At 46.6% G+C, this 20,998-nt stretch overlaps 1 protein-coding gene across 5 annotated transcripts in view; it reads left to right on the forward strand.

The window, feature by feature from the left end:
• The window catches only part of RAB3B (RAB3B, member RAS oncogene family), a 580,278-nt gene that overhangs the window by 50,863 nt on the left and 508,417 nt on the right, over nt 1-20,998 (forward strand). For 3 of the 5 annotated variants that reach the window (XM_084965095.1, XM_003127977.6, XM_084965094.1), the window contains one exon: nt 6,326-9,866. The exons of 1 other annotated variant lie outside the window; for it this stretch is intronic. In XM_084965095.1, coding sequence (XP_084821221.1) covers nt 6,326-6,513 — 188 coding nt within the window. In that variant the 3' untranslated portion in view covers nt 6,514-9,866. Of the gene's footprint in view, nt 1-6,325; nt 9,867-20,998 lie in introns of those variants that run through there. One more of the 5 variants, XR_014808316.1, reaches the window with a different exon arrangement.

The raw sequence follows: 20,998 nt of genomic DNA on the forward strand, positions 1-20,998 counted from the left end.
CACTGAACACATGGTGGATGGACCCTGGTGATGCAGAGGTGAATCGGTTCCCTGCCCTCCGGATGTTCGCTGATACTCAGGGAAACAAAATAGTGGAAAGATGATCTCAACATCTTGTGCCAGCCCTTTGCCTGTTTGCTATCATGTTCCACCCTTTCCCTGCTCTGGCTCTCTCTTGCACCCACCCCTGCCCCCAGAAGCTGACCTGTGCAGGCTGAGTTTTCCAGGCCCCTGTGACAGTGGCTTCTGAATGGGTTTAGCCAGGGAGAGGCACTGGCAAGTGATTGGAGCTGGGGAAAAGGGAAAAACTTGCATGCGTGTCTCCCTTACCCCTTGGCCGGCTTCTCAGTAGAAGCTGCTCCTCTTCTCTGGCTCCTGCTCCCATAGTTTTACATCCTTTGGCTCCATGAATAGTTAGTGGTTTTAGTTTATTTGTTTTTTCTGTTGATAATCTCTGGGTTTCTTCACTATTCTACTTGGCCTCTTAGTTCTTCTAGCACCTGTATAACTAATCCCCTCTGGTTTAAATGTTAAGAATAGTGCCCGTGGTGCCTGTCATGGCTCAGAGGTAATGAACCTGACTAGTATCCATGAGGATGCAGGTTCAATCCCTGGCCCCGCTCAGTGGATTAAGGATCTGCCATTGCTGTGGGCTGTGTTGTAGGTCGTAGACACGGCTCAGATCCTGTATTACTGTGGCTGTGGCGCAGGCCAGCAGCTACAGCTTTGATTCAGTCAAAAAGACAAAACAACAACAACAACAACAACAACAACAACAAAAGAATAATGCCCATTTTCCTAGTAGACTCTGATTAGAACAGTCATATAGGGTGGCACTGGAGTCTAGGGGAGAAGTACACTGTATGTTCCGAGTGGTAGAGATGGGGTGGGAGGGGAGAGAGAAGGCTCTCTGCAGTCAGTGATCCCACAGGTGAGTAATGAGAAGGATGAGAGTAGGAGCTAGAGGGTAATAGCATGAGTCAAGTCACCAAATAAGAAAGTGTTGAGGTTTCTGGAGCATGGTGTGAGCCAAGAAGATGAAGCTGGGGAAGCAGACAGAGGCTGAGCTGTGCAGCATCTTGGGTATGAAGCTAATGGGGCTGGATATTGGATAATTTGGACCTCTCTGAGTTCCAGTGACACAAATCTAAGTCAAAATAGTTCTAGTGGACATTGCCATTGTGGTAACAAGCCTGACTAGTATCCGTGAGGATTCGGGTTTGATCTCTGCCCTTGCTCAGTGGGTTAAGGATCCAGCATTGCCTCGAGCTGTGGTGTAGATCACAGATGCGGCTCAGATCTGGCATTGTTGTGGCTGTGGGTTAGGCTGGCAGCTGCAGCTCTGATTTGACCCCTAGCCTGGGAACTTCCATATGCTGCAGGTGCACCTTCAGCCCTAAAAAGCAAAAAAAAAAAAAAAAAAAAAGTTTGAGTTCTAAGGACAGGGACAGAGCAGAAGCAAAACAGAAGAGAATGTTGCTGGAAATGAGATGGTTATGTAATGAAGAGCCAGGGTGTTGGTTGGATTGTCCACCTGAACCCAAGAGCTCCTGAGAATGAATGCAAGCCTGGGTAGAAAGGAAGACAGTGAGTCCCTTGCCAAAATCATCAGTGACCAGAGGGGCTTGAGTTGAGGATTGATGCAAGACATATGAGGAGATATCAGAGCAAAACAGAGAGGGGATTTGAACATACAAATGGAGGAGAATGTTCTAGGGGCACTGTCAGGGTGAGGAGAGGTGAATTTAGCTAGTTGTGCGTTTCCGAATAGAATTCTGAGGTCAAATCCAGAAGCAGGCAGTGTGGACACAGTCAGTGGAGTCTGCGGGGCTGTGACAGCTGCCTTTGGAAGGATAGATAAACAGGAGCATTTTGGGGGTGGGAATCATCTCAGACACAGTTAGGAATTGGGCCCTATTAAAGGCAGCAGAAATTGTGTTGCTCTGAAGCCCATTAGAGGGGGGAGAAGACTGGGGGCAAGTCTGATTAATTGGTTGTCATCTTCCTGAGCTCCCTAGATGCTCAGCTCCTGAGACGCTTTACTAATGAACCTGAGGAAAAGGTTACCATCTGGGCCTGCTAATGAAAAGCCTTCCCAGAGGCTGACAGTAATTGGGTGGAGGTGCATTTGGGGTTGTTCTGCTAGCAAAAGAGACCCATGCACTGGCCAGGGCCAGGCGCTGGTTACTTGAATCCGAGTTCTCATACCACAGGTGCCTTTGAGATGGCAGGGCATCTCCTTGGCATGACATATGAACTCTCCACTGCTTCTTCGCTCACCACTTTGAGCTTTCTGCTCTGATGATAAACTGCTGTGGTCATTCTGGGATACACCAAGGCTGTTTTTTGCCCCTTAAATGTGTGCATGCTGTTTCCCCTGCCTGGCATGCTACACATGCATGTACTCACACATACACTCACAACCACATGTCTTTATCCAGCTGCTTAGGAATCAGCTACTCCAAGGAGCCTTCCCTGGGCTCCAGACTCAGATAGGTGCCTCCTCTGTGCCATGACAACCCCCCCACCCTTCCAGCATTTAACACTGTAATAATGTCCCTATGTCTGTCTCTCATACCAGACTAGGATTTCCTCAAGGGTAGGAACTGCATCTGATTCAATTTGGTGTTGCCAGTGCCCAGCACAGGGTTTGTCATGCTTGTTGAGTTGAGGTCTCATGACCCCTACTGTCTGCAGACCCTCTGCCACACTGTCCATGCTCATTCTCATCTCCCTCGTCCATCTGTCCATTCACTCAGTTAACACTCACCAAGCACCTACTCCTCTGGCTGGTGCTGGAGCTCAGATGAATGACAGGGTCCCGGCTTAGGGAGCTTGTTGTCAGATGGACTTCCACCGTGCAGGGTGACGTGCTGTGGCAGAGGGAAGCCCAGAGGAGGATTCAGAAGCCATATCTAAGCTGAATCCTAAAGAATAAGTTCGGTGAAGGGTTTTGCTCAACTCTGGCCTCAAAGTTGCCTATCTCCGCAAACTCTTGGAAGCCTATTCTCCACCCCAAACCCTCCCTACCACCCTCTCCCTCAGCCACATTCCTGCACAGTCTCTGGTTTTCTTTACTTGGGTAAGAGTGTGAGCTGTCTTTCATCCAACTGAGGGCAAGGGGGCGTAACAGATAGAGCCCTAGCTTATGCCCCATCCCTGAGCCTCGGTTTCCCTATCTGTAAATTACAGGTGATAATCTGTAATTGCCTCCCCCTTCCCCCCACCAAAGTTGTTCTAAAATTGTATTTGTAAATTGTTGAGGACTATGCACATGTGAGCTATTGACCCTTGGGTTAGCGTGTCTTTACTCCACAATCGATTTGGTTTCCCCTTGTCCCTGGCACTCAGTGCAGGACCTGGCACACAGTCAGTGTTCAATAAAGACCAGGTTTATTGATTGACCTTGAACGATGAAGAAAAAGAGGCTTTCCCCAAAAGCCCTGGAGAATGATGGTGGGGTGAGGAAGCTAAGACTCAGGCTGGGAACATAAGAGAAAGGGAATTGCTGTGTATTCTACATGCCGATCACTTTGCATACTTTTGTGCATTTAATTCTTATTATCACTCTGTGAAGTAGGTAACATCGACCTATTTTCACCAATGAGGAACAGAGGCTGGGGGAAATTGCACCTTGCCTGGAGTCACACAGCTAGTAGCTGACAGAGACGGTACTGAAATCTAGGCTGACGCTTGATCTTCTTCCCACTGCCCGCCTGCACAATGGGGCATGTCCTCCCCTCAGTCCAGTTCCCCAGAAGGGAATGCTGCCCTTGGCCTTGACTTTTTTTTTTTTTTTTTTTTCTTTTTGCCTTTTCTGGAGCCGCTCCTGTGGCATATGGAGGTTCTCAGGCCAGGGGTCTAATCGGAGCTGTAGCCACCAGCCTATGCCAGAGCCACAGCAATGAGGGATCTGAGTCAAGTCTGCAACCTACACCACAGCTCACAGCAACGCCGGATCCTTAACCCACTGAGCAAGGCCAGGGATCAAACCTGCAACCTCATGGTTCCTAGTCGGATTCGTTAACCACTGCGCCACGATGGGAACTCCCCCCTTGGGCTTGACCTTTAGCCCCACTTTCATCCAAATTGATGGTTACACCTATTTACTTCTTTACCTGTTTGTCCCTTTCCTAGGCAAGCAACATACTCCACCCACTTCTCCAAACAATGTCACTTGTTATAAACCAAAGGCCAAAGAGTCAATTTTTATGATATTCATTAAGGAAAAGCTACATGCAGGAGGGTCCCTAAAGCCAGCTGAGTTTCTACAGCTTGAGGATAATGAGCCAGCAGCTGCTTCCTTCTTCATCACATGTTCTCAATTAGCAGGCACTTCTGCAGCCTGCCTTTCTCAGGTTGAGAAGCGGGCCACAGGAGAGGCTGGCGACCAGAGGTGGGCTGGCAGGAATTGTGAGGGCCTGCACTCTGAAATGGCCCGGGGAAGAGGAGCCTTGTTTGTACTTGGGGGTGTTCGTCCTCTCTGTGGACTGTGGGATAATAGGGAGAAGGAGGGAGGAGGGAGGAGACCCCGTCCTTTGCTCTAGAGGATGATAAAAGAGGGGGAAAGGGATGAAGAGGAGCTGAGAGGAGCAGATGAAAGAAGAGCAGAGACTGATTCAAACAGGCAACTTCATACGCAATTTATTCATCATCTCACTCAGTCCTCCCAACTGCTCTCAGCAGGAAGACACTGTTGTTATTCCTATGTGACAAACGAGGGGTCTGAGACGCAGGCAGGTTAAGTGATTCAGAGAGATGAAGTGATTTGCCCAGATTCCCAGACTGCGGTACTCAGATAAAAGCAAAGGAGGCCAAAGAGACTCGTGAAGGAAGAAAAATATATGATGGGGGGAAGAAAGGAAAGTGAAAGGGAGAAAGAGGAAGAAATGGGAGGCAGGGCTGCGTGTGGACGCAGGAGCCATTCAAACCCAGATCCAAACCCAGTTTCCACTCGTACAGTCATGTGACCTTGTGTGAATGACCTCATCTCTTGGAGCCTTCATTCTTCTCATTCACTCATTAGAGACGATTATGTTTACCCCACAGGCTGTTGTGGGGATTAAGTGGAACAATATTTGTAAAGCTCCTAGCATAGCATCTGGCATATAGTAGGCACTTAGTAAATATTAAAGATCCCATGGAGCTTAAGAGAAAAAGAAGGAGGTAAAATGGAAAAAAAAAAAAAAATAGGAAGAGAGAAGGTTTTGAGGAGAAACAAAGATGGACCGAGAAGTTAGGGAAAAAGGAAGCTGGAGGGAGCAGCCTGGGGCAGGGACACCAGGAGAAAGGAGGGTTAGGATTCTAAGGACTGCTGCCAACATGCCAAGACTCCTCAGCTGGGAAGCAGCTGCTTTGCCTCAATTAGGAGGCCCTTACTCATTTCCCCCTTGGACAATTGAGTTCTGTTCATTGTCATAGAAAGTTATCTTTAAGGACCTCAAGGTGCAAAACAGCTTCAGGTGCAGTTTTTCCTGGGCCATTGCTGGGTTTGTGTGAGGAGGGAGCCATCCAGAGTAATTCCTAGGAATTCAGGCAGGAGGAACCCCTCTGAGGGGAGATGAACCAGTATGTCTGTGCATGGAAAGAGCAAAGGAAGCTTTACTCATTCAGTGTGCACTTCTGGGTGCCTCCCAGAGCCCAGGCTAGAGTTGGCCAGGCTGGGATGAGTGGAAAGTGGGGGGGAAAGAGAAGTGAAAGCCCTGGTCAAAAAGGCCAAAGCTTGGGCCTCTTATCCTCGTGACCTTGGGCAAGTCAGCTCATTTCCCTGAGTCACAGTGTCGGCATTAGGGCCATGGGGAGGGTCTGCCTGGATCCTTCCTCCCCCCGGGGGGTGATGTGAGGGTCAAATGTGATAACGGTTGTGATCCATGCTTTGGAAACAGAAGTGCCGTGTACACATAGTGAAGTATACACTCTTCTCGAAAACACCTAAGGACGGCTGCTCCCCACCCCCACCTCAGCCGGTGCCCCGCGTCACACACAGGGTTATACACTTGACGTGTGTCATCTTGTTTAATCCTTGAAATACTTCTAGGAGACAGGTAAAATTATCCTGATTTATAAACCAGGGAATTGAGTTATAAAGGAGATAGGCGACTTGCTGGGGTTACACAGCTGGTCAGTGGTAGAGCCAGGATCCCTCTGACTCAAACCAGGGCGGGTAATCTCTGCCCTGTCTCCTTGAAGCAGACTCCTCTGCCTGTGGGATTAGGCCTCCTTGCTTCACTCCTGAGCACTGGCGGTATTAATCCAGAGTGTTCTAGCCAAGGAGGCATGAAAGAGAAGGGGAAAATCCTTACTGGCATCTCTCTTGTGTCCTCAGGGTTTGACTTCTTTGAAGCCAGCGCCAAGGAGAACATCAGCGTGAGGCAGGCCTTCGAGCGCCTGGTGGATGCCATTTGCGACAAGATGTCTGATACTCTGGACACGGACCCCTCCGTGCTGGGCACCTCCAAGAACACCCGTCTCTCGGACACCCCGCCACTGCTGCAGCAGAACTGCTCGTGCTAGGCAAGGCCCACCTCCTGATCTCCCTTCATTGCGGCCCCACACCCACTCTGCTTCCCCATTACATCCGCAGCTGAGCTGCTGCTGTTCTTTGCCTGCAGTGGAGAAGAAGGCTGCCCCCGGGTTCTCTACACATGGCCCTACTTACAGACACTCAGCACCGGAGGAACTAGGTCCCAAGGTGGGTGGAGATTCCCTTTACAAAAGGAGACTCCACTTGACAAAGGGGATTCACTAGAGGGACTTGGAAAAGCCAGTCTCTTTTCTGCCTTTAACGTAAGATCTCCTCCATTGACCAAAATTTGACACACCCGCACACACTTTTTATTTAGGGCCTGGCCAACTGTGTCAAGTTAGACATACCTGCTTAGCTAATCTCTTCACAGAAAACCCCTCCGCACACAACATGCTTGTGTCCTCTCAGGCTCCCTGTGGGGCTTCCTCTCACCACAGTCAAGCTTTGTTTCTCAAAGGCCTCACCTGTTACCACGGATGCCCACAAGGCCTGGACAGTTGCTGTGGCGACAGGCTAGCGCTAATCTCCAGAGAGCTCAGACTTTCTAAATGATGCTGAAGGAGCAAAGGCTGAGTCAGAAACACACTTAAAAGAAAAAGAGTATCCCCTGCAAAATGTCAAAGGTTCCTGCTGTATGAAAGAGCAATCGAGTGAGCTCAAGACAGGAAAAAAAACAGAAATCCAGGCAAGATAAAGAAAAAGTCACAGATTTGTAATTTTGCTGCTCTCGAGTGGGTTCTTAACTGTGGGAACTCCATGACATTGGTTATGGGTTCTTAGACTCTCAGAATCTGAAAATTTACAATTGGTGGGATCCCAAAGTTTACCAAGTCTCACTAGTGAATTGAGATCTTAATATCTCTGACAAGTGGCTGTCAAACCTCACAGCCAAATCTATTTATTTCTTCTAAAATATACCTTCTAGGCAGGGCTGGGAGCTCATTTTCCACACCATCTTTCGGCAGCTCTCATCATCAGAAAGTTTTCCTTGCTTTAAGCTGAATTCTCCCTCCTGGAAATTCTTCTTCCTTTTCCCACCCCATTTGTGCCAGCTCTGCTGTCAGAGAGGTCCCAGTCTCTGCTCTCTCTGCCCTGTGGCAGCCTTAGATGACTTGAACTCATGAAATCTGGGCTCTTCCCTTCTCTAAGTCAAATAGTTCTAATCTCCATCTTCTCCTCAGTCTCCCTTTCCACCAACCCAGCTCTCAATCAGTCCTGAATAACCCAACTGGGAAGTAATGATTCAAAGCAGGATAAATTTAAGGCGGCATGACCCCAAAAAAATTGTGAAAAGTGAACTCAGAGATCCCAATCCCAACCTTATTCTCCTGAGAGAGAAACCTGAGTTTCTACCAAAGTGCAGATGTGAAACCACTTCTGGTGGAAGCCACTTAATTAAACACTCAAAGAAACAAAACCCAAAGAAACCCTCTAACACCAGAAACAATCTGAATGCATGAGCTCATGATTCTAGCTTGTTTGGACATAGGGACGTATTTGTTTTTTAACTGAAATAATGACATGGACCTAGCAATGATTCCTGAAAATCTTTTCTCCCAGCCCTGGCCTGAATCCCTGCTGCCCCCTGCACTAACATGCCACTCTAGAAATCAGTGGGGAAGTAGGGAGACTCTCTCCCAAGTTTTCTCCTTATTTCAAATGCAGCCCATTGTCCTAGGAAAGAGTATTGACTAGCAACAGGTCCCACAACTACATGAAAGGACCCTTTAGAGTCAGCTCTGTGGAGTGCAGAGGACAAGAGCTTTGGGCTTGGAATCAGGAAACTCAGACTCTTCCCTTAAATCAAGTGTGATTCTGGACCGGTTACTCTCTATCATTGAGTCTTGAGTCACTGCTTATAAATGAAGGGGACTCTTTGGTTAATCTGTTAGGTCCCTTCTGGCACTAATAACTCTGAGACTTTTTCTTCACCTTCATCATTTCAGTTGATCTGCCAAATAAACCCCAAAGATGAGGATTATCACCCCAATATCATTGTAGCTAACACTGATGTCATGCTTACTCAATACTAGTCACTGTTCCAAGCACTTAACACAAGTTAACCCATTTACCTTTCCAAAATCTTTGTGTGGGAAGCACTATAATCAACCTCATTTAAAGACAAGGAAATAATGAGCAAAGAGGTTCTCTAGCTTGCCTAAGGCCATATAATGAGTAAATGGTAGAGCTGGGATTCGAACCCACACAGTAAGCTCCAAGGTCTGTGCTCTTCACCACCGTCTCTTCTCCATTCCTTAGAGATAAACTGTGATCCAAAGAGGTTAAGGGACTTGGCCAAGGTCACATAACCAACAAGTGTAGAGCCACAGTAGAATTCAATCCCCAGGCCATCAGATTCCAAGTCCACAGGAGAAATGATTTATATCTGAAATCTATTGATAAATTATTTGGCTGCTCAGACTAATCTGAGGTGATGTATGTCTAATGCTTCTAGGAAGGCGTCTCTGAGGCAATTAGGTCCTCTAGGGGCCTGAGCAAAAAACACCCAATGTTTCTGAAGTCCAAGTGCTAGCTTTCCCTACTTTTCTAAGTATCTGCTCTCCAGGCTCTGAAGCAGTGCTGAAGCAGTGCTGCAAGCAGCCTCCCTACATCAGCAATGGGGAATATCAGGGGCATAACTTAGTAAAGTTCTCTGGCTGTGGAAGAATGTGGTCCCCTCCCAAGACGGTGGTTCTGGATGTGCTTTTTACACTGTGGAGTCCCATATGGGTCAAGGATAATTACTGTTTTTCTGGGCAGTAATACCCATCTATCCAAGTACTAGGATTTCAGACCAAGATCCTCATAATCCCTCGATATATTAGTACATATATCCAGTAATCTTTTCTCTCCCACTGAGTATTCCAGCAAAAATTGAAATTTTTACTTTAAAATTCTTTAACACGCAAGAACCAGTTCAGGGGAACAAGCATCTTCACAGCAGGTGGAATCAAGAGTTAAATGTAATAGTGGAAAGCTCTTCTACTGGGCAACGAACAGAACTGCTCGTTGGATGGCAGTTCCCCAGCCCTTCTGTGTGACCTCATTTCTGCTGAGTGGAAGGCAGCAGCTTCCAGCTGATTGCGGTAAATGTTCATCAATCATGGTAATAGTGCAATTAGCTACGAGGGTTCAAGCTGCATAATATGTGTTAGTGGCAACGTGTCCCAGTTTTCATCTTGCTTAACAATCCAAATAAAAGAAGATTAAAAAAAAAAAAAAACCTCTTGACCTCTAAAAAGACAAAAGTAGGCCCAAAGTGCAATACAGTATTGTAGCTATTTACAGACTCTGTTTTAAATGCATGTGTATCTGTAAATACAACATGATTCGTGACTTATTACTGACTCCTTAGTCTGTAGCATTAACTTCCAGGAGCAGCAATGTGGTAGAGTCTACTGAATGGTCGCAGATTAATTAAATGTTAGATCTGGAAGGGAGCTTAGAGGAAATCTTGTCCAAGCTCCTTATTGTACAAAAAGGAAGGTTGAGGTCCAGGGAGGGGGAAGAAATTTTCTAAGATCACCCTGAGCGTGGATTAGTGATGGGGACAGGATCCGGTCTTGGATCAGCTCTAGGAAGAAGTTCACCTAGTCTGTATCTACTGTGGGTCTGGCATATATGTGTGTGTATATATATATACATATATATATATGAAAACAAATGATCCCTGCCTGCAGGTACCTATAGTCTAATGGAGGTAATGTTTCTGAAATATCATTATCCTAATTTGGCAGGCACGAAAACATAGCCTTGAAAACGTTAACATGCCTAAGTCACTCAGTATCATTTGAACCCACCTCTGTCTGACTCCTGTTCTTTCACTTTTCTTCTTCAGATTGTGTATTTGGGGTGTTGATAGTGACAGACTTTCAAGGATTGTCCAAATTAATTAAACAGCCTCACTTGGGACACTGGTTTCACACCTGCTTTGTGACTGCAGCCTTGTAATGTCCCCAGAATGATATGAACATCTTTCAGACATGACTTTCCCACTTATACCACCTGTTTCTGCCCCAAGGCTCCTTGCTTGTGTATCAAGTTTCCTATAGTGTCTGGAGGAATATTTATGTAAGTTTGCTTACCAACCAGTTGGCGTAAGTAGAAAGAATTATAGCAACGAGTGTTCTGGGACCTCACTGATTTCAGAATCCCAGCCCCAAACCTATACCTGCTTACCTGCCACAGCTGGAAAATCAAGCAACAGCCTTGATTGCTGGGAGTGCCTGCGAGAGAGAAATTTGGATACAAACACTGTTAAGTGATGTTTTTGAAGGCCTAGATCCCTTCTATGGAGCAGGCAAGATTCAAATTTACTCATAAACAAATTAGCGTCGAGTACGTGCTGGATATAATCAGTGGCAAATTAGACACAGTCCTTGCCTTCATAAAGCTTATAGTCTAATAGCTTATAGTTTAGTCTAGACATTGTAAAATAATCATCCTATATTACAAAGTTCAGGGAAGCAAAGGTACATCATTCCATGAGAACATGCAACTGGAAAACCTGGATCGCCTTTGTGGAATTGTTTCAAGGGCCTGAAAAAGACTCCACTGGCCATTGCTGTACATTTCTCAGTGAAGCTTTCATCTTTTAGTTTAAACCTTTGATGGCTGATCAAATACAAGTCCTCCAAAAAGAGTAAGGATGAGAGAAAGAATATGCGTACCTGTGGAATATCTGCAGCTTACATGGTTCAGAGTTCATTGTGGTCCTCTGAGAGACATAACAAACCACTCAGAAACTTCATGATTTAAAACAACAAGCAGGAGTTCTCGTTGTGGCTCAGTGGGTTACAAACCCAGCTAGTATCCGTGAGAATTCCGGTCTGATCACTGGCCCCGCTTAGTGGGTTAAGGATCCGGTGGTGCTGTGAGCTGCAGCGTAGGCTGGCAACTGCAGCTCTGATTAGAGCCTTAACCTGGGAACTTCCATATGCCGCGGGTGTGGCCCTTAAAAAAAAAAGCTAATAATAATAATAAAACAAATGTTATTTCCCATGATTCTATAGATCGGCTAGGTGATTCCTCTGGCCATGGCTGAATGGTCTAAAATGGCTTCTTTCGGAGTTCCCGTCGTGGCTCAGTGGTTAACGAATCCAACTAGGAACCATGAGGTTGCGGGTTCGGTCCCTGCCCTTGCTCAGTGGGTTAAAGATCCGGCGTTGCCGTGAGCTGTGGTGTAGGTTGCAGACGCGGCTCAGATCCTGCGTTGCTGTGGCTCTGGCGTAGGCCGGTGGCTACAGCTCCGATTGGACCCCTAGCCTGGGAACCTCCATATGCCGTGGGAGCGGCCCAAAGAAATAGCAAAAAGACAAAAAAAAGGCTTCTTTCACATCTCTGGGGTCCCAGCTGAGATACCTAAGGTGGCTGAGGTCTCTGCATGTTCTCATCCTCCAGAAGGTGACCCAGACTTGTTCACATGGTGATGGAAGTTTTCCCAGCAGCACAAGAGGGCAAGCTCCAATGTAGAAGCATTTTTTTCAGGCCTCTGTATCCTGTTTTCTCCTATCCCACTGATTAGCAAGTCACAAGGCCAAGCTTAATTTTAAAGAGAAATAGATGCCATCTCTTGATAGGAGGAGCTGTAAAATAATTGTGGCCATTTTTCAGTCTACCAAAGGAAGCAACCCTAAGTCATCGGAAACTAAGTCTGGTAAATTTTCCTGGGTCCTAGAACCTGGCTCTGAAGATAACCCCAAAGGGCAGCAGGGCAGCCCCACTATTTGTTTAGTTGTCCAAAGGGTCTACTTTGGAGCAATCAAGACACAGCTCATGGAGTTTTGGTGCTTGTTTAACAGCTCATTTCGTTACTTCTTAGCTCCCCCAAGGAATGAGTCTGGCTTCTCATTCCATGGGATTCACTGTAACAAAAATGTCTGTGATTCCCACCTGAAGTTCCTGGCTGGAAGCCCAGCAGAAAAATTCAGTATATGCAAAAGAGACAGCTAACAGAACAGCTGGGCCCCCTGCTTTAGCTATGCTTTCTTCCTTGGAGCCTCATCTAGTCCCGAGGCTTTAGATGCCACCTCTTTGGTAATGATGTGTGTACACAAGTACCCACTAGACATCTCTATGTCTCAGACTGAACATGTTCACATTGGAACTCCTGATTCTGCCCCAAATTTATTTATTTATTTGGGCAAGAAATAGATTTATTAAGATAGGACCCTTGTGAGAGATACAGGTGGGCCGGCAAAGAAGCAAGGCCTGCCCCAAATTTATTTTAACCCCGGTCTTCATGGAAATTTCAGTATCATTTCTAATTCCTTAGTTTTCTCTTCTTTGTTTTTTTGGTCTTATTTTTAGGGCCACACCTACAGCACGTGGAAGTTCCCAGGCTAGGGGTCAAACCAGAGCTGCAGCTGCCGATCTCCGCCACAGCCACAACACCACCAGATCCGAGCTGCGTCTGTAACCTACACCACAGCTCATGGCAATGCCGGATCCTTAACCCACTGAGCGGGGCAAGGCATCAAACCCAGATTCTCATGGATACTAGTTGGGTTCGTCACCGCTGAGCCACAATGGGAACTACTCCTCGGTTTTCTTTTCCTTAGTATCCACATCTAATCTAGCAGCAAGGCCTGTGATACTGCTGCAAAATATCTCAAATCTGCCCACTTTTTTCTATTTCCATCATCATCACCTTGGTCCAAGCCACCGTTTTTTTCTCTCCTACCAGTGAGCTACCGCAGAGCTGGTAACTAGTTCCCCTCCTCCACACATGTTCACCTACAGTCTACCCTCCACACAACAGCAGTCTTTAGAAAATACAGATGGAGTTTCCGTTGTGGCTCTGGTGTCGCTGTGGCTCTGGTATTGCCCAGCAGCGGCAGCTTGGATTCCACCCCTAGCCTGGGAACTTCCATACGCTGCAGTTCTAGTGAAAACTGTCAATAAAGGGGACATGCGATGAAGTGGGCCAATCAAAATCCTTCCTTAGGATTTTTTTTTTGCCACACCACCAGCATATGGAAGTTCCTGGGGCCAGGCATGGAACTTGAGCCTCAGCAGTAATCCAAGCCACTGCAGGGAAGACGCCAGATCCTTAACTCGATCCACCATGGTGAGAACTCCAGGATTATTTTTTAATTTTTAAACTGGAGCTATTTTCTTTCCTTTTCAGTAGCAAATATATGCAGAGGTATGCTCTGAAGCTGTGATGGCCTATCCTCAACTCAGGTTTAGAATACTGGGCTGTAGTGAGAGAAAACAAGCTCATCATGCAGAAAGAAGTGTAGACATGAGAGAGTGTGTCCTCTGACTTTCCTGGCCTTGATTCTGGCTTCTTGAGGTTTGGCTGGAAGGTCACCTCTTCCTTTGATGCAGTTGGACACCTCCGTACATGTTTCAAATAAAGCCTCCATTTAGCTTTGCTCATTGGAGTCAGGTTCTTATCACTTGCAACCAAAATATATTCTTTCCTCTTTGGTTCTCAGTTTTCTTACTGCTCCAAAGTGTAGTAATTCTAATTTTTAAACACTGAGTCTTCCGAGAATCCCATTTCTATGGACTTTGCAATTAAGACTTTGTATAGGAGTTCCCGTTGTGGCTCAGCAGAAACAAATCTGACTAGTATCCATGAGGATGCAGGTGCGATCCCTCGCCTCACTCTGTGGGTTAAGAACCTGGCGTTGCTGTGAGCTGTGGTGTAGGTCTCAGATGAGGCTCAAATCAGGTGTTGCTGTGGCTGTGATATAGATCAGCAGATTTGACCCTTAGCCTGGGAACTTCCATATGCCATGAGTATGGTCCTAAAAAGAAAAAAAAAGACTTTGTATAATTTGGAACAAAACCTACACTTTTCACCATTTTCACTTTTCATACCTGAATGCCCAAGGAAGAGGTATTTTGCAAGGTAAAATTTTTAGCATCTCTCCATGAACACTGGTGATGGCATAGGCAAAGGTTCCTATGGTTAGTCACTGGTCCACATGGGGTCTGGCTTCTCAGGTACTTAGAAACTACACAAAACATCTAACACCACTGCTGCTAGTTCTCCATATCTGTTCCTATTTCTCTGCCAATGTGGTTGGGGACATCTGCCATCTCGAGAACACCCTATGGAATGGATTGAGTTGTGTGGCATAGGCTTTTGGCTGCTTCTCGTCTATCATTTCGAAATGGCCAAACAGCAAATACCCAAATAGGAAGACTCTTGAAGGGAGACTTGAATAAAACAGTTTTTCTTTGCTTGGTACAAAGTCTTGCAGCAGAAATGCAAAGTAACTCAGCAAGTCCCAGCTCCCTCCGGATCCTAATGCATCTCTTCCTGAGATTTAACAGGCTGTGCAACTTGAGATAAGTCACTCCCCATCTCTGGGTTTCAGGAGCTTATACCAGATGGTTTCTACAAGCTGTCTTGACACTAATATCTATGTTTTTATGCCCATTTTCTGTAAGAACTGCAAGTGGCAAACAGGATCTTGGCAGGAATTCTTTCACTATGAAAGCTTCTTTCTCCTTAAGTACAATGAAAACAGCCAAGGCTATGTGACTCCCTCATCCCTCAGCCAGGCTTGTGGCTTCAGTTTCTGAGGCTGCCAGAAAGCATCTTAGTAATTAAGTGCATGTGGATGGTCCATGGACGGCCGGTCCCAGGCCAGAGTTTCCTAAAGGGTTAACAAGAGGAAAAGGAGAAACAAGAATTTCTGAGGAGACTTATTAAGAACAGAGCACAGGAGTTCCTGTCGTGGCGTAGTGGTTAATGAATCTGACTAGGAACCATGAGGTTGCAGGTTCGATCCCTGGCCTTGCTCAGTGGGTTAAGTATCCAGAGTTGCCGTGAGCTGTGGTGTAGGTCGCAGACGAGGCTCAGATCCCGTGTTGCTGTGGCTCTGGCGTAGGCTGGTGGCTACAGCTCCAATTCGACCCCTAGCCTGGGAACCTCCATATGCCTCAGAAGTGGCCCTAGAAAAGACCAAAAAAAGAAAAAGAAAAAAAAGAACGGCGCACAGACCCATCCTCTCCCCTCACCCCCCGGCTCCCACACCCTCAGTAGGCATGTGTAATTTCTTGGGCAAAGGGTCAAACCTGCACCACAGCAGCAGCACAAGCTGCTGCAGTGACAGTGCTGGGTCCTCAACCTGCTGCACCACAGGAGAACTCCAGAACCGTGCATTTTCAAAGAGACACTGGGGCAGCCAGTGTTTCCAAGCCATAAATGTATTCCAATCAATCAAGGAGGACTTAATTTATAGAGCACCAAGTGTGTGCCCGCCTCAGCTGGGCAAGATCTTTCTGAGGACAATCTCTGTCATGAAGCTGGAAGCCTGGAAACTAAAGGGCTGAGAGATCTGCATGTGCTGAATTATCTTCCAATCTCTCTAATCTTCAGTCTGAGGCGTGAGGACCGAGAAGGTTGTATGATACATGGTCTGAGAGGTCAGGGCTTGTGGTCCAGCAGACCCAGGTTCAATTCTTGGCTCTTCATCACTAACTAGTTGTGTAACTTTAAACAAATTACTCTTGGAGCTTCAATTACTTGACATGTAAATGGAAAAACAGTATTTACCTCAAGAGTTTGTAGAAAGGACTAAACATGAGAATGGTATAAATAAAGCCTTTAGTACAGGGCTTGACACCCATCAGGTGCCCAGCATTTGTTGACTGTGGTGCTACACAAGATGCACCCAATCAGGCAGAGCAGGGAGAAAATCCAGTCCAGAATCTTTGTAAGGGCTCTAGGAACAGAGACAGGAAAGACCCAGTAATGTTGGGAGTGAGGGATGTACGTAGAAGACAGAGCCTGGACTTGGGAAGTGGCTCAAGGCAGAGTCCCATCAGGAACAAAGGAGAAACCAGGAAAATGGCCTTGAATGGCTGTGTTTCATGACCTTGATGGGCTGGCTGCCACCCGACACCTGACAGAATGCGGAGTCCAGCCTCCAGGAGTAAGGAATAAGCCAAAAATGAAGTGTAGAGTGTCCTGGAGCCTTTGTTAGAAATGCCCTCCAATGATCAGAAAGCCAGGATCCTCAAAACTCGGGTTTGAGTCCAGCCTTTGCAACATCCTAAATGTGTAACCTCGGACAAACATATTTTCATTTGTAAAATGAGGTTAATAATCTTGCCTGCTTAACAAGATAGTTGTGAGAGTCCAGCAAAAGTGCATTTTGCCGACTGTTGACCTACGTATAAGATGGAGCCTCTGTGAGGGCCTGGAGGTAGGTGCAGGTGGCATTCCTCACAGAATGAAACTCAGCCTACCCCTCCTGGAGGAGCCATTTCCAAGGGGTCTCTGCTTCCTCCACCTCCTCTCTTCCCTCCCATCAAATTTCGGTCCCAGGAACCTAACCTCACATGGAAGTATCAGGGCTAACATGCCTTATACCCAGAGGTTTGGTTGACTTCAGGGAAACCTCCAGAGGCTAAGAGCAGCCAAAAGGAACTGGCCAGTGTGTGGAGGGACTGGATGAACAGAGCAGTGAGCTGTGACAGGACTGGACCCCAGGAGGAGCAGACAGTAGAGTCCCTATGTATGATCATTAGAAGAGCATAACAAAAACCACCAATCATGGGAGCTCCTTGGTGGTCTAGTGGGTTGAGGATCCAGTGTTTTTACTGCTGTGGCACGGGTTCGATCCCTGGGCTGGGGACTTCTGCATGCCCCCCAGGCATGACCAAAAAAAAAAAAAGTCACCAGTCATGTATTTGGGACGTTACAGTTCCCAGAGCAATTTCTTATCAAAGCCCCCATGATCTTCCACACAATCCAGTGATGTGGGTTTCATTACTTCTAATACTCAGATGAGGAAAACTGAGGCCTGCATCAGAGAAGCAGTCTGCTCAAAACTACAGAGAGAAGGCAGCAATGGCTTGGCTGGTCTCAGAGCAAAGTAGGGTCTGTCCTCAGGAGTGGGCTGTCTTGGTCCTGAACCCTGCCTGCTGTGGGTAGGGGGAGGGCAAGCTGAAGGGAACATTGAGGCATCAGTTGTGTCTACAGCTGGCTTCTTCTCTGCGTGTAGGAGGGAGAGAAGGGAGGGTAGACACGCTCTTCTCACCGCCCCCCGACCCTCAGTAAAAGGAAACTCTGGAGCAGAGTTAGATGGTCCCCAGTCAAATGAAGAAATGCATTTTACTCAGTCTGCACACCACCTTCAATTCCGCCAATGTCTCTTTCTAATTTATTCAACCAGAAACTAGGCTGGTCTCACGCCAGCCTAGGAGATTTACCATAACAGGCTGAGCAGAATTCCTCAGGAGGAGCAATTAGCAGAAACTGAAGTTGTTGCTCCATAGAAAGGAGCAGAGAGAGAGGAATCATAAATCATGCCCACCCTCCCATCTGATTTTAGCTAAGCAGATGTTTTCACACTTTTTAATTTTTATGTTCTGTATACTGACACCTCAGTGAAGTATGAAATGCCATTTGGTGTTGTGAGTTCATACAGATATAAAGAAGATATAGGGGTATACACAGTAACAAAAGGGAAAATCTGGAGTTCCCTTTTGCTGCAGAAGGTTAAGGATCTGGCATTGTCACTTCTGTGGTGGGGGTTCAATCCCTGGCCTGTGAACTTCTCTGTGCTGTGGAAGTGGCCAAAAAAAAGGAGGGGGGAGATCCAATTTGCAAACATCTGTGGTGTCTCCTTGTTCTGTGTTGATATGTGATGTGTTCTATTGATACAAATTGGCTTTTTTTTTTTTTTTTTTTTTTGGGCTGTGCCTATGGCATGTGGAAGTTCCTGGGCCAGGGATCAAACCCATACCACACCTGCACCACAGCTCTGGCAATGTCAGATCGTTAACCCACCGTGCCACAAGGAAACATCCAAACTGGCTTTTTTTTTTTTTTTTAGGGCCTCACTTGTGGCGTATGGAAGTTTCCAGGCTAGGGATTAAATTAGAGCTGTAGCTTCTGGCCTACACCACAGCCACAGCAACACAGGATCTGAGCTGCATCTGCCACCTACACCACAGCTCACGGCAACGTCGGATCCTTGACCCACCAAGCGAAGCCAGGGATCAAACCCACATCCTCATGGATACTAGTCGGATTTACTTCCACTGCGCCACAACAGGAACTCCCCAAACTGGCTTTTCTTAATGTAGCTCCTACCCTCATCATAGTGGCGATGGTGGCAGATACATTAAAGTTCACCTGAACTATGCCTCATTTATGGAGTGACTCTTCCCTGATTTGTGCTCAGAGGTTTGGGAGGAAACTCCTGCCATCTGAGATCTTAGGAACTGGGGAAACAGATCCAGCACCAATGCAACAAAAGCCACAATATAAGGCAATAGTTCATGACAGACTCAGAAAAGGGGGAGATCAGAGTGGACAGTTAGGAAAGGCTTAATGGAGGGGGAAGCCCTGGGGCTGCAAGAGGACAGGCATAGCCATCCAGCTGCACCTGTGAGGATCCTCTGGGTCCCAGGTGTGCTGGGTGATACAGAGGATGCAGAGAATCACAAGGAGCTGTGTGTACTTCCAAGCAGCATTCCTCAGTCCTGACTCCCAACAGTGGTTTAGGATGCACTGCTGCATAGCACTGGGGAGCAAGTGGACTCCTCAATACACTGACCTGGACAGAAAGCACTCAATGCACAGGACAATGAAACAAAGTGCAGACAGAAATGGCAGGAGTATCCATTGTGGCTCAGTGGGTTAAAGACCCGACATTATCTCTGTGAAGATTCGAGTTCCTTGGCCTCACTTGGTGGGTTAAGGATTCGGCAGATGTGCAAGTCACAGGTTTGGCTCAGATCCAGTGCTGCTGTGGCTGTGGCATAGGCCAGCAGCTGCAGCTCTGATTTGACCTGTAGCCCAGGAACTTCCTTATGCCTAAGGTGTGGCCATAAAAAGAAAAAAAGAAACGAAAGAAAGAAGGAAGGAAGGAAGGGAGAAAGGAAGGAAGAGCAGCTTCCGGAAAGGAAAGAATTCACTCCCCATCCACCAATCCAGCCAAAATATAGCAAGCATAATCAGAGAGCAAATTCACTGTGCTTCCTCTTTTTTTTTTTTTTTTTTTTTTTTTTTTAACTTTTTTGGTCACACCCGTGGCATACGGAAGTTCCCAGGCTAGGGATGGAATCCAAACCTCATCTGCAAATTTTGCCACCACCGCAGTAGTGGGATCCTTAACCCACTGTACTGAGCCAGGGATCGAATTGGCACCAGCGATGCCACCGAGACAAGCCAAATCATTAACCCACTATGCCACAGCAGGTACTCCCACTCTGGTCCTTCACCCATCTCCACCCTGGTGTGGTGGGGAAGCTTTTCCCTGTCTGTTGCCTGGTTCACTCTACTCATCTGTCAGGACCTGGTGAGCCAGAAAGGATGCAGAACTTTGGAAATGTAGAGCAAAATAATGGAAGTGTCAGATACTGCATTCAGTCGGGATTCTTTTGATTATTTGATATATAAACCCCCTTATATTTCTGGCCAGGCCTGCGGCATGCAGCAGTTCCCAGGCCAGTGAGCCTAGCCACACCAGATCCTTAACCCTCAGCACCACCAGGGAAACAAATCCCTTTTTCAGATTCTTTTCCCTCAAAGGATATTGCAGAATATAGACCATGGTTCCCTGTGCTCTACAGTAGGTCCTTGTTGGTTGTCCGTTCTATATACTGTAGTGTGTAGATGTTAATCCCAAACTCCTAATTTATCCCTCCCTCCCCGCCTTTTCTCTTTGGTAACCATAAGTTTATTTTCTATGTCTGTGGGTCTATTGCTGTTTTGTAAACAAGTTCATTTGTGTCATATTTTATTTTTTTCAGCATTTTTTAAAAGTATAGTTAATTTGGAGTTCCCGTCATGGCGCAGTGGTTAACAAATCCGACTAGGAACCATGAGGTTTCGGGTTCGGTCCCTGCCCTTGCTCAGTGGGTTAAGGATCTGGCGTTGCCGTGAGCTGTGGTGTAGGTTGCAGACGCGGCTCAGATCGTGCGTTGCTGTGGCTCTGGCGTAGGCTGGTGGCTATGGCTCCGATTGGACCCCTAGCCTGGGAACCTCCATATGCCGTGGGAGCGGCCCAAGAAATAGCAACAACAACAACAACAACAGCAACAACAAAAAAAAGTATAGTTAATTTACAATGTTGTGCCAATTTCTGCTGTACAGCGAAGTGAATATATACATATACCTTTTATATTATCTTCCATCATGGTCTATCCTGAGAGACTGGATACAGTTTCCGATGCTATACAGGGGACCTCATTGCTTATCCATTCTCAATGTAATAGTTTGTGTCTACTAACCTCAAACTCCAAGTCCATCCCTCTTCCTCCCCACTCCCCCTTGGCAACCACAAGTCTGTTCCCCATGTCTGTGAGTCTCTTTCTGAGATAATTCCTTTGCACCATATTTTAGATTAAAAAAGATGAAGAGGTCATCATGCGAGGGGAATTTGTGAACTCATTTAGATTCCACATGTAAATTATACCATATTGTATCTGTCTTTCTCTTTCTGACTTATTTCACTTAGTATGAGAATCTCTAGTTGTATCCACATTACTGCAAAT

The sequence above is a fragment of the Sus scrofa genome, chromosome 6 (genome assembly GCF_054392235.1).
Source record: "Sus scrofa isolate SSC_HxYL_T2T_F1_AM1 chromosome 6, Sscrofa_HxYL_maternal_Yorkshire_Landrace_v2.0, whole genome shotgun sequence".
Taxonomy (NCBI): Eukaryota; Metazoa; Chordata; class Mammalia; order Artiodactyla; family Suidae; genus Sus; species Sus scrofa.